Below are 12709 nucleotides of genomic sequence, written 5' to 3' on the forward strand. Positions count from 1 at the left end.
AGATCAGCTCTAGATGAAAACAAATGGAAGAGACCTCACTTCACTGAAGAAACTCAAAATGCATGTCTTCCGGTCGCTTTATATAGCATAAAATAATTTGATTCCTTTCTATGAATGCACAACAAAATAATTTGGTGGCATGGTGGATAATTTTTTTAAAATTTTGCAGTCAATCTTAACTCTATCAAGCAGTGATTTATGTACAAGCTGCTTCCTTTCACAGTGTAAAATTTGATGAGTTTGGAAAGCCTCTGCTCTAAGCAAGATGCAGAACATTTCCATCATCTCCCTAAATTTCCTTGAGCCCCTTGTTCTTCCTCCCTCCTACACCCCCCACTCCTGGCCCTAGGCAACCACTGATTTGTTCCCCTCCCACTCACCAACTAGAATTTTCTAGAATTTCCTGTTGTTGGACTTTGTGGTGGTTAAGTTTATGTGTCCACTTGGCTGCAGTGTGGGGATGAGTTGTGTGGTCAAACACCAGTGTGGATGCTGCTGTGAAGGTATTTTAAAGATGTGGTTAGCACTGAGATTAGTGGACTTTGAGAAAACAGATGACCCTCCATAACGTACGTGGGTCTCATTTAACCAGTGGAAAGCCTTAAGAACAAAAACTGAGGTCTCCCAAGGAAGAAGGAATTCTGCTTCCAGAAGAGCATAGAAATCTGGAAATCCTGCCTGAGTTTCCAACCTTCAGACTCCTTGGGATCCCTCTCCTCTTGTTTTTGCTTCTCTGGAGAGCCCGAATACAGAATTCTTCAAGTATTTACTCTTTGTGTCCTTTACGTCTGGCAGCTTCTCCTTCTTCTTCTTCTTCTTCTTCTTCTTCTTCTTCTTCTTCTTCTTCTTCTTCTTCTTCTTCTTCTTCTAAAGATTTTATTTATTTATTCATTAGAGACACACACACAGAGAGGAAGAGACATAGAAAGAGGGAGAAGCAGGCTCCATGCAGGGAGCCTGATGTGAGACTCCCATCTCGGGACTCCAAGATCACCCCCTGAGCCAAAGGCAGACACTCAGCCACTGAACCACCCAGGCATCCCTCGTCTGGCTTCTTTTCCTCGCATGAGATCTTTGAGATTCATCCATACTGTTGAGGGTCCTAGTAGCTCCTGCCTTCATCATGTAGACACATCACCTGTCCATGGACTTCTGAACTCTGTTCAGCATTCAGCAATTGTGAACAAAACGGCTGTGAACATTTGTGTATGACTCCTTCTGTGTATATGTGTTTTTATTTCTCTTGGACAAGCACTAAATGGTCCAGTGATCCCACTTCTAGGTATATAATTATAGGAAATTAATACTGGATATCAAAAAGAGAATATGTACTTCCATGTCCATTGCAGGATTGCTCACAATAGCCAAGACATGAAAACAATCTAAGTCTCTATCAATGGATGAATGGATAAAGAACATGCCACACACCCACCCACCCAACCACACACACACACACACACACACCACACTGGAATGTTATTTCAGTATGAGATAGAAGAAAATCCTGCCATTTGTAACAACATGGGTGGATCTTCTGACAAAGACAAATGCCGTGTGCTATCACTTCTAAGTGAAATCTAAAGAAGTGAAACACGTACCAGAAGTGGAGGTGGTGGAGGAAATGGGAAGATGTTGGTCAAAGGGTACAAACTCGGAGTTAGAAGAGGAATGAGTTCTGGGGATTTTCTGCATAGCAGCGTGATTATAGTTAACAATACTGTATTATATACTTGAAAGTTGCAAAGATACTAGATCTTAAATGTTTTCACCAGAAAAAAAAATTGGCAATTGTGTGACATGATGGAGGTATTAGTTAATGTTATGGCAGCCATCAGATTGCAATATATAAACAAATCAAATCAACACATTGTACACCTTAAGCTTAAAAAGATATGGAAATATTTCTGTTCTGGTTGGTAAGTAGTTGTGACTCCAAGCCAACAGCATATCTAGCCTTTACCATAAGATATCCCATGATCCAGCTGCCGAAGGGTTAGTGGCTAGCACCAGCTGTGACCCCTGGATCTTGTCTTAGGTTCACAGCCAGTGTCCATTCTGATTGGTCAGTGCCCTCCTTCGACCAGGTACCTTTTATTTTGGATATCACCTTGTAGGAGTGCTAACAACACTGACTCCACCTCGGGCCCTCCGTCTTGCTCATGTCTACGCACTGACCTCGCTGGGGACTATGTGTTCTAGGCCCCATGGATGTTAATGTATGCTCTGATCGGGAAGTGGGAAGGCTTATTCTGATCTTCCCTAATGTGATGCACAGAAGGCCCCACTTTAGGTAACTGTCCGGTGACCTCACCGCCATGCCCCTCGCTCCCTAAAAGCTGGGGATTACTTCTTGACTGGGCGGAGATTAGTTGTGGAGAATGACCGTCTTCCCCATGGATAGTCGCCTGTCAATCCACCTGTCAGTACGTTACCCTGAACACAACTCTGTGTAAGCACTATAGAGTGGCTTGCTTTGTTTTTTGGTCTTAAAGTGCCTTCTCGGTCTGGAGGATACGTTACTCATCCTCCACTTTCTAATGCACCTGTTTGGAAAAATGTTAACATAGTTGGCCCTCGGTTGGGGATTTGGGAGCTTGGGCCCTACTGTGGGGACCTCATGCGTGGGGTTTGCTGGGGAGAGTGGTTAGCAGAGGCAGGGTGAGGGAGACCAAGTGGGATGGAAGAAAAGAGCTGAGTAAAGAGGTGGTCTCACATCGGAAGCTCGCCTCAGCCCGACCCCATGGGGAACCTGGAACCTAAATACCACCATGAGTTGATCTTACTGTGGGGCTTGCCGTTTGTGGCCCTGTGACCTTGGGTTACTAGCTGGGGTGGGTCTGAGGGTTTGTGGAGACACTGAGGAAGGGGAAGCTGTGAGCTATTAGTAGGCAATACTCACAGCAGCTGGGGGATGGGTGCTCCACCTGCTAAGAGATGGCTATAGGGCATCAAGAGCATCTGCTCTAGAGGCTTCATTCAGTTGGTCTAAGATAACTATGGTTTTGGGAGGACGGGGAGAAATGAGGGCAGCAGGGTAGACCGGTGGAAGACAAGACAGGGTCTTGAGTGCCATGTTAATGAGGGTGGAGTTCATCCTGAGGATAATAGGGAGCCATAGGAGGATCTAGAGTATAGGAGGAATATGGTTAAGTTGGGTAGGGCTGTTCTAGAGCGGCCCTGATAACATTCAGTGTGGGGAAGAGTGGTGCCTCTGGGGCTCCTCCAGGCTGATTTCTTAAATCTGATTTTCCCCTTATTTCCCCCCTTTCTGGGAAAAATTTAGGTTAGGTTTATCAAGCCACGTGTCTACGTGTCTAGAAACTGCATTTCCTCTGCTTCATCCTTCCTCTTCTCCCTCTAAGCCTGTCTGTGGATTGGCAGGATCTCTGAAGTGCAGATTTTACAGCCTTGGTCAGCTGTTTGGGGTTTAATAAAGGGTGACTGGCATCTTGTGATCCTCTATCCCTGACCAGGACCCCAGACTCGCATATGTGTAGAATTATAAGGCTCCTTCCTGCCAAGTCGTCCACATCTAAATCCCTGGAACTTGTGAATATGTGACCTTACCCAGTAAATGGGACTTTGCAGATGGGATTAAGTTAAGAAGAAATTCTGGATTATTTCAGTGGGTCCAATGCAATCACAAGAGTCCTTTTAAGAGGGCAGAAGGAAGGTCAGAGAAAGAATGAGAGAGGGAGATTGAAGGAGAGAGAGAGGGAGATTGGAAGATGCTACACTGCTGGCTATGAAGACAGAGAAAGGGACCTCCAGAAGCTGGAAAGGATAAGGCATGGATTTCCATGGAGCCTCCAGAAGGAATGCAGCTCTGTTGACATCTTGAACTCAGTCCCCTTAGATTCACCTGGGACTCTGACCTCCAGATCTGTAATGTAATGAATTGGTGTCATTTCAAGTGGCCGTTTGTGGTGCTTTGTTACGGTGGGGGCAGGGAAGTCACCTGTCCTCATCCCATGTCTGTCCCCATTCTGAATGTCAGCTATTCCTTCTGTCTCAGACTCCCTGCTCACCAGACATTTCCCCACTTCCACCTTTCCTGCTTCCTAAACTCTTCTCTGTCTCCACAGCTCCTGCCGTAGGCAAGACCATCATGCTTTTCTCTTCCCCAGTTGCAGCCCAGCCTTCTCCACAGCTCCCACCCAGTCCAGAGCGCAGCAGCTGTAAAGCCCCAGCCTGTTGCTCACTCCCTTACTGAAATGCCTTCTGGTGCCCTGAGGATCAAGTTAGAGAATAACAGTGAATATTATTGAGCATTTAATCTGTGTCAGGCAGGAGTTTTGTGATTTTATTACATTAAACCTCAAACCCTATGAAACTGGTGGTGTTCTCATTTGCTGATGGGGAAAATTGCTTCTAAGTATACCAGTTGTCTCTTGCTGCACACTACAAAACTGGATGGCTTTAGATAACCAGGTTTTATTTTCTTATAGTTTCAGAGGGTCAGGAATCTGGAGGTGGCTCAGCTGGGTGGTTCTGGATCAGGGTCCGCCTGTGAGGTCACAGTTAAGCTGTTGGCTAAAGACCTCATTTCCTCCTCATGTGGGCTTCTCCCCACTATTGCAGAGTGTCTTCACAACATGGTGATGAGTCCCCCCCTCCCCCCGCCCCGTGAATGATCTCAGAAGGGGTGAGCAAGCAGGAAGCCACAGTGACCCTCTGAACCTCAGATGTCTCAGATAGCAGTGTCATGTTCTCCTTTGCTGTTCACTAAGTCCAGCACACCCCTCAAGAAGGGCAGGATTAGGCTCCCCCTCTTGAAGGGAAGAGTATCAAAGAATTTGTGGATGAAGTTAAAACCACTGCATTTGTTTGTTTAGTGACCACACCTGGATGCATTGAACAAGGATTATAGAAGAAAATGCAAGCCCCAGAAGTTGCTTCCAGTGGGCAATATTACCCCACATTGTGGAGTCCCCTCCATAGCAATCCTTTGGGACATGGCCTATGGTTATCTTCATTCTCCAGATGAAAAAACTGAGGCCCAGAAAGGCAAGTTACTTCCCAAGATCACTTTGAGAATACCTGCAGAGTAAGAATTTGAGCCTACATCTGATTCCAGCTTCTGTGGCTGTATTAGCCAACACTTGGAGTTTTCCTGCATGCCAGGCTCTGTTCATGTGTGCCCACTCCTCACAGATGCTCACAGCAGCCCCACTGAAGTAGACCTGTTATTATTGGGCCTGTTTACAACTGGAAATGTTGAGGCACAGAGAGATTAAGAACTCGTCTGGGACCACACATGATTAGCAAGCAGAGGAGATGGGATTTGAACCCCTGGTGATCTGGTTCTAGAGTCTATGTATCCTCCAGTGCTTCTCCTTAACACAACACAGCTTTTGTTTATTCTCTTTCTTGGTGAAATTTGCTTTTTTATTTTTATTTTTTTAATTTGCTTTGTTTTTATGCTGGCTCTTAACTGTAGCCTCACCAGGCAGGGTCCCTTGATGCACCCACAGGGGACCATTGATGACTCTTCTTCAGTGATCTTCAGTTGCAAGATGGGTCTTTTGCTTTGCACAGAGAAAAAGGGAGAATGCAGATATATGTGGGGCTTTTCTTCCAAGAACTTGGGGCTGGTCTTTGTGCCTCATTTTTAGCTTGTGGCAGATGCTTTTGGTGCCTATGACCCTCAAGCCCCGGGTCACACTGGGCCAACAACTATCAGCCATTGTATTCTATTATCAACAGGGTTACACTCAGATTATGCACATTCTCTCTGCTTGAAGGCCAGGCCTGAGGTGTTGTGGGTTGACTTAAGCCTCAATCCATGACCAGCAGTAGCTAGTGGGGTAGATACCTCAGTTTCCTTGCCCCTCTGTTGGGGTAACTGAAGACTACTCTGGGCTGCCTTTCAGAGGTCTCCACTGAGATCGAGCTCCAGTCCAACTTGCTAGATGGCATGGCCACCGGAGACCCTTTCCCATCCCTATCTCACTGCCCCCGTCCCCAGCTGGAGTCTTCTGGGGTCACCTCCCTGAAGCACTACTTTCACTAGAATTTCAGTCTCAGTGTCTGTTTCTGGGGACCCTGGCTGAGGGATTACTAGACCTCCATGTGTGTGATTTTGTATGTGAAGGTGTGTTAGACCTGGGAATGCGGCAGAATGCTGCTGTGTAGGGGTCAGATGTAGGAGAGCTGGGGGGAGATGGGGTGGTTCAGGTGTTAGACCTTGGAGCAAGGGTCCTGAATCCAAATCTCAACTCCAAGTAAACTTGGACAAGTCCCATCCCCTCTCCATGCCTCAGTTTCCTTATTAATTTTATTCATTTATTTTTTTGTAAATAGGTGGGGGTCAGAATCCTTACTTGATGATATTGATATGAGGTGATGAAGTTAAATTTTGTTGGCAATGGGTCTAGCACAACACCTGGTCCATGATGTCTGTGACAGTTATTTGTGTGGGGCATGCTGGGAAGAGACCTTTGAGTCTGAGATTTGCTTCATTGGGGACAAGTGGTGGTAGCTCATTTACAGTTAGGGGCAATGAAAGAAGATTGAGAAGGTAAGTATTGGTAGGGAAAGAAAAGCAAGAGTGGATGGAAGGGGAGAGACTGGAGAGAGAGAGGACACAGTGACACACCAGCTGGACCAACTTCTCTTCACTGTGTGGAAAGACAAAATAGGGGCTTGCCACACTGTCCTCATCTAGCAGCAATTCAGCAAAAAGCTGTCTTGCTCTGGTGGCATTGAGCAATTCTGGCTCCACCCCTCCCCTGTTCCTACACCCTCTGTTTACAGAAAAGTCTCAGAATGAAGGAAAGGTTCTGTTCTTTGAATGACAGAAGCAGGGCATCATGTGGAGCTTCAACTTGCTCCTCTTCTGGGGTGAGTATGGGGCTGAATGGTGGTGGGAGGGTTGGGGGAAGCCTGCGCTAGACATAGACTGTAGGAAAAAGGGAGGGCCATGGGGTGATCAGCCTGAGACCCCAATTCTAGGCTAGACACTGCCAATACCTTCATTGGGAGATCTTTGGCAAAAAGTACTCAGGATAGGAAATTCCATCTGTCAGGGAAGATTTTATTTATAGTCATTCATTTGACATGTATTTTCTGAGCACCTACTATGTGCTGCTGTAGGTACTGAGGGGAGACCAGTGGTAAGCAAGTAGTTCCTGTTGTCATGAGGCTGACATCCTCATGGGAAGGGCAGATAGAAAAGAAGCCACTGGCGATGACAGCAACCACCCATCTACCACCCTTGTAAGTTCTTCAAATATCTTCATAAAACTCCTCCAATACTGGGTCACTAATAGTCCCATTTTACAAAGGAGAGAACTGAGGCAAAGGATATTAGATGACTTGCCCAAAACGACTTAACTAAAAGGGGTAGAGCCAGCAGTTTGGCTCCAGGATGTGTAAACTTTATTGCTTATCACTACATTATGCTATCCTAAATTATAAGTACACAAAAGCATTTCAGGCAGTGATAGTGCCACAAAAGAAGAGAGTGACCAGGGGTTATGTTGAAGAGGGAAGTCGGGGAAGACCTCTCAGAGGGGGTGACATTTGTGCTGAGGCCTGAGCCATGAGGTGGAGCCTTCCTGTCTATTCTCTTATTTCCCTTTCTTTAAATGTCAGTTTGTACTGGTTTTATTTATGGTCTACGTTGTGATTTTCTTCCTACCTTTCGAGTTTTAGTTACCGCTTCAAATCTATGAACAAGGGACAACATTTTGAGCAATAAGTGCGGGCTTCCTTGGCTGTGGCCCAGTGCATCTCTTTGTGGAAGAGAAAACTTAGGCCCAAAGAGATTAAATAACTTTGCCACATCCATGTAGTCAGCAATTAGTGAAGCCAGATTTTTAAACCCAAGCATTTGACACCAGAGTCGGTATGCTTAAAAACAATGCTCTGTTCCCTCTAAAACGATTAATGAGCAAAAGAATTTTGGTTGGTGGTAATGAATGGGAATATCGAGAGTTTGAGTCTGTGGGACTTGTTGATTGGCAGGTGTCATTAGAAGGAGCAGGTAAAAAAAAAAAAAAAAAAAGAAGGAGCAGGTAAGGGGCACTTGAGTGGTTCAGTGGTTGAGCGTCTGCCTTTGGCTCAGGGTCCTAGGATCGAGTCCCACATCGGGCTCCCCGCAGGGAGCCTGATTCTCCTTCTGCCTGCCTCTCTGCCTCTCTGTGTCTCTCATGAATAAATAAATAAATAAATAAATAAATAAATAAATAAATAAATAAACAAACAAAATTTTTTAGAGAAGGAGCAGATAACTCATGGACTCCAAATGCAGGAATGCCAAGTTGCCACTTTGGGGTGCTGGCACTGGTATTAGCTATTAGGCCCCTTGTTCTTCCCTGAAGTTAATCAGCAAAGAGTAGTGATGACAACATTGATGGTGGGCATGGTGGGGGTGACGGTGGGGGTGGTGGTCATGGGGATGGTGGGGTAGTGGTGGGAGTGCTGGAGGTTGGACAGTGGTCATGGGAATGATGGTGGTGGTGGTGGGGGTCATGGAGTAATGTCAGAAAAGAGCTAAATGTTGGGGCAGCTGCCTTTTAGACATTTTAAAAACTAACCACTTGACCATCCATGCCATTTTAATGCTACGGATATACTGTACATCTATGTATGTATTTTTAAAGTATTCTTTTTTTTTTTAAAGATTTTATTTATTCATGAGAGACACACAGAGAGAGGCAGAGACACAGGCAGAGGGAGAAACAGGCTCCCTACAGGGAGCCTGATGTAAGACTCGATCTCAGGACCCCAGGATCATGACCTGAGCCAAAGGCAGATGCTCAACCACTGAGCCACACAGGCTCCCCTATTTATGTATTATTACATGTATTATTTCTATATATGTCTCATACAAAAAACAGTAGGTTTTTTTCATCTCTCCCTAAGAACCAAGTTTTTCCCTCTTGGGGGAGATGTCATTTCTTTTGAGAATACATGTTTTAGTGTACATTTTTGAAAATCAGCTGGGACTTTTTTTTTGTAATTGAAAAGAAAATGAAGATGATACAAACAAAATGAAAAACATAGAGTGCAGAAAAACAGGAATGGCTGCTGTAAGTATTACGTGAAATATTGTATGTTTATCACTCCAGGTGGATCTCCCATCTAGGTTCATCAAACCTGTTTATATGAGGCCATTCCAGAAGTACTTTTTCAGGTTGAGTCCATCTTGCTTCTTGATGGTTCATGGTATTTTTATTTTCTTTTTTCACAGGGTATTGTGGTATATTCATCTGGGTTATGTTTTCATTGGAATCAATGGCAGTTGGTAAGTTGGTCAAAGAGAATCCATATGCTCAATGTGTGGGAGGATGTTTTCTGGGAAGGGGACCCTTCTGTCTCAGGAGGCTGAGCCACAGCTGAACACTTGCTGGGAGCTAGGTAGTGTCAGAGCAAGGGGTAAATAATATCCAGGTCTCCGGGTTCCTGCTTCAGGCTCTTATCTTTGTGCCTTGGATTCACTGTGTGACCTCAAGTGAGTCACACAAACCCTCTCTGATTCTTACTTTCCTCAGCTGTGAAATACAGTCAACATGGGTTCCTATCCCACAGGGATATTGTGAAGCTTAAATTACAGTAGGTAACTTTGTTAACCACCGGGTACATGTGATAAGAGCTTCATAAATGGTAGTACGGTGGGAACGGGAATGGAATTTACTCAAACCACAACTCAATGTGGGAAAAAATCCATTTTTAAAATGTATTGGGTGTTCCTGTCTTTTACGTAAGCTCCTACTGGATGGAGAGGAAAAACATTGCCAGTTTTTAGTGTTCTTAATGACTCAGCTTCCTGGCTCAGCCTTATTTGGGGAAACTCTGTGTTGTACAAAGAATTGATCTTTCAAAAAATTTTTTTATTTAAATTAAATTAGCCGACATATAGTAGTACATCATTAGTTTCAGATGTAGAGTTAAGGAATTCATCGGTTTCATGTACCACCCAGTGCTCATCATATCACGTGCCCTCCTTAATGAATCTTTCCTATCTTCATCTTGGTCCTCTCAAGATGGCTACTGGGTGTTAGTATGGGGGCAACTTACAAGATCCTGTGGCTGTCAAGGGGGGACTCTGGATGGGGTGTTTTGTCTACTGGTACAACATGGACTCACCTTACTTTCTGGTAGTCCTCTCAGCAGCTCTGCACCCCCTGGGAGTCCATGCAAGAGCTTCTGCTTTCTATGTTCAGGCTATAGAAAACCAAAAGAGTTTTCTTGGACAACCTACTAGCTACCTCCCTCTGTGGGTTCTAATCTTTGGCTTTAATACCCTGTTGGATGTGACAGCAACAGAAAGCAAGCCTCTCTTCTAGGCTGGGAAACTCCACCTGACTTTTGTTGGGAGAAGTCAGTCCCTAGCCTTGATACCCCTAGTTTCACCCATTCCTATCTGGAAGTTTCTGAGGTGAGGTAGCAGAGGAATGGGGGTCCTGGTGGGTCCCTCTCATCTCTCTGTATTAGCATCCCAAAATTTTTTCTTTTCCCTTGTGATAGGTATTTCCTTTACACCACAGCTTAATGAAAGCTTTGCCTTCCAGTCCTCCAAGCCTGGCTACTGCAAAATCATTTTTTTTAAAGAGGGGAGGTGGGCAGGGGTAGATGGGGTGACTGGGTGTTGGGCACTGAGGGGGGCACTTGATGGGATGAGCACTGAATTCTATACTATACGTTGGCATATCGAACTCCAATAAAAATATACAAAAATAAATAAATGAATTAAATCTTTATTAATGAAGATTTTATTTATTTATTCATGAGAGACACAAAGTGAGAGGCAGAGACACAGATGCAGGGAGAAGCAGGCTCCCTTTGGGAATCCCGATGTGGGACTTGATCCCAGGACCCCAGGATCACACCCTGAGCCGAAGGCAGATGCTCAACCACTGAGCCACCCAGGTGTCCCTGAAAAATCATTTTATTGAGATATGACTGACATTTAATATTGTGCAAGTTTAAGGTATACACATGTTGATTTGATGTACACATATATTGAGAAATGGTTACCATCATAGTGTTTGCTAATTTCTTCATTGCCTCACATAATTACTTTTTTTTTCTGGTAAAAATATTTAAGATCTATTCATAACAACTTCCGAGTATATAATAGAGTATTGTTAACCAGAGTCACCATGCTGTATACTAGATACCCAAAACTCATTCATCTTATAAGGCTTTGCTTTCAAGATTATTGTCTTGCTTGGAACCCAAATATCCAGTTTGGTATTTAAAACCTGAACATTACTGTTTTGCTTTCACGTATGCCTGCTGCTAAGACATCTTAATTTTTCCTGAGTGAGAGTAAATCCTTTGGCAGAATGTGTTGGAAGGGAGGCTCACATCCATATAAGTGGAAAAGAGAAAATCATATCACTGTATTCCCAAAAAGGTCACCTGGATTACAAAAATTGATCATTATTATTGAATCCAGAAAGTCCTTGGCTGGTGAAGAAGTCATTTTATCAGTCTCCGCAGTTCTGGGATCCAGCCTGGGCCTGACACAGCACAGGCAAGTTAGGTAGATAAATAAATAAAAGAAAGAATATGACCCCACATAGAGAGTGCAAGAGATATAGTCGAGGCACATACAAGGAATTTGTAAATGTGAGTTTCTTAACATTTGAGAAGACTGGGCACTACTGGAATAAAAAATGCATAAGCACAGGAAAGGTTATGATAGTTCATCAAAGCACACATTTACGATATTTGTGCTTTTCTCTATATATCATCCCTAATAAAATACTATAAAAATGCATATACATGGGGCGCCTGGGTGGCTCAGCAGTTGAGCCTCTGCCTTTGGCTCAGGGTGTAATCGATTCCCACATCAGGCTCCTTGTGAGGAGCCTGCTTCTCCCTCTATGTCTCTGCTTCTCTCTGTGCCTCTCATGAATAAATAAATAAAATCTTTCAAAAATGCATATACACTTTGAGACAGCAATTCATAATCCAGAAATTTATTCCAAAGAGATATTTGTACAACATACAGAGATACCTCGCCATACATTCAAGGATATGCACGTTATACTATTCTCGTAACAACTTGGAATAAACAGTCATTGCTTACCTGAGGGTACTGGTTGGATAAAACCTTGTGTTTGGGGATCCCTGGGTGGTGCAGCGGTTTGGCGCCTGCCTTTGGCCCAGGGCGCGATCCTGGAGACCCGGGATCGAATCCCACGTCGGGCTCCCGGTGCATGGAGCCTGCTCCTCCCTCTGCCTGTGTCTCTGCCTCTCTCTCTCTCTCTCTGTATGACTATCATAAAAAAATAAAAATAAAAAAAAACACCTTGTGTTTGTGAGGATAACCCTAGCTACCGTAACAAACCCAGAGCTGTCCATGGCTTAATAAAAAGAAATTTAATTTTTGTTTGTTTAAGAGTCCAACGTAGATATTTCTGGCCAGTGGGTGCCTTTCCTCAAAGTGGTAATTCAGAGACCTGGACTTCTTCTGTCTTGTGGCTCAGCCATGCTAGGGGCTCAGAGTCTTCTGTAGATCATAGGGGGAGGGGATATGCATGATGCATGTCATATTTGGTCACAGTCACATGACCATACCTGGACACAAGGTGAGCTGAGAAATGTAGTCTGTGGTGGGTAAGCTGCCTGCTAGTGACAGTTCCAGACCATGGAAAGGGGAATGTGGAGTTTCTGCTTGACCTTTGACTACCAAGCCACTGTGTTCATGGGACAGTTAATGCCCATGGACACAGCGGAACCTACACAGCTGCTC

At 44.5% G+C, this 12709-nt stretch overlaps 1 protein-coding gene across 2 annotated transcripts in view; it reads left to right on the forward strand.

Moving 5' to 3' along the window:
• Positions 1-6762: 6762 nt before the first annotated feature.
• The window catches only part of ADGRE1 (adhesion G protein-coupled receptor E1), a 60576-nt gene continuing 54629 nt past the window's right edge, over positions 6763-12709 (forward strand). The window contains exons 1-3 of one of the 2 annotated variants that reach the window (XM_041760415.1): positions 6821-6843; positions 7096-7218; positions 9197-9250. In XM_041760415.1, the coding sequence (XP_041616349.1) occupies positions 9223-9250 (28 nt within the window). In that variant the 5' untranslated portion in view covers positions 6821-6843; positions 7096-7218; positions 9197-9222. Of the gene's footprint in view, positions 6844-7095; positions 7219-9196; positions 9251-12709 lie in introns of both variants that reach the window. The other variant, XM_041760414.1, reaches the window with a different exon arrangement.

This window comes from Vulpes lagopus, chromosome 7 (genome assembly GCF_018345385.1).
Source record: "Vulpes lagopus strain Blue_001 chromosome 7, ASM1834538v1, whole genome shotgun sequence".
Lineage (NCBI taxonomy): Eukaryota > Metazoa > Chordata > Mammalia > Carnivora > Canidae > Vulpes > Vulpes lagopus.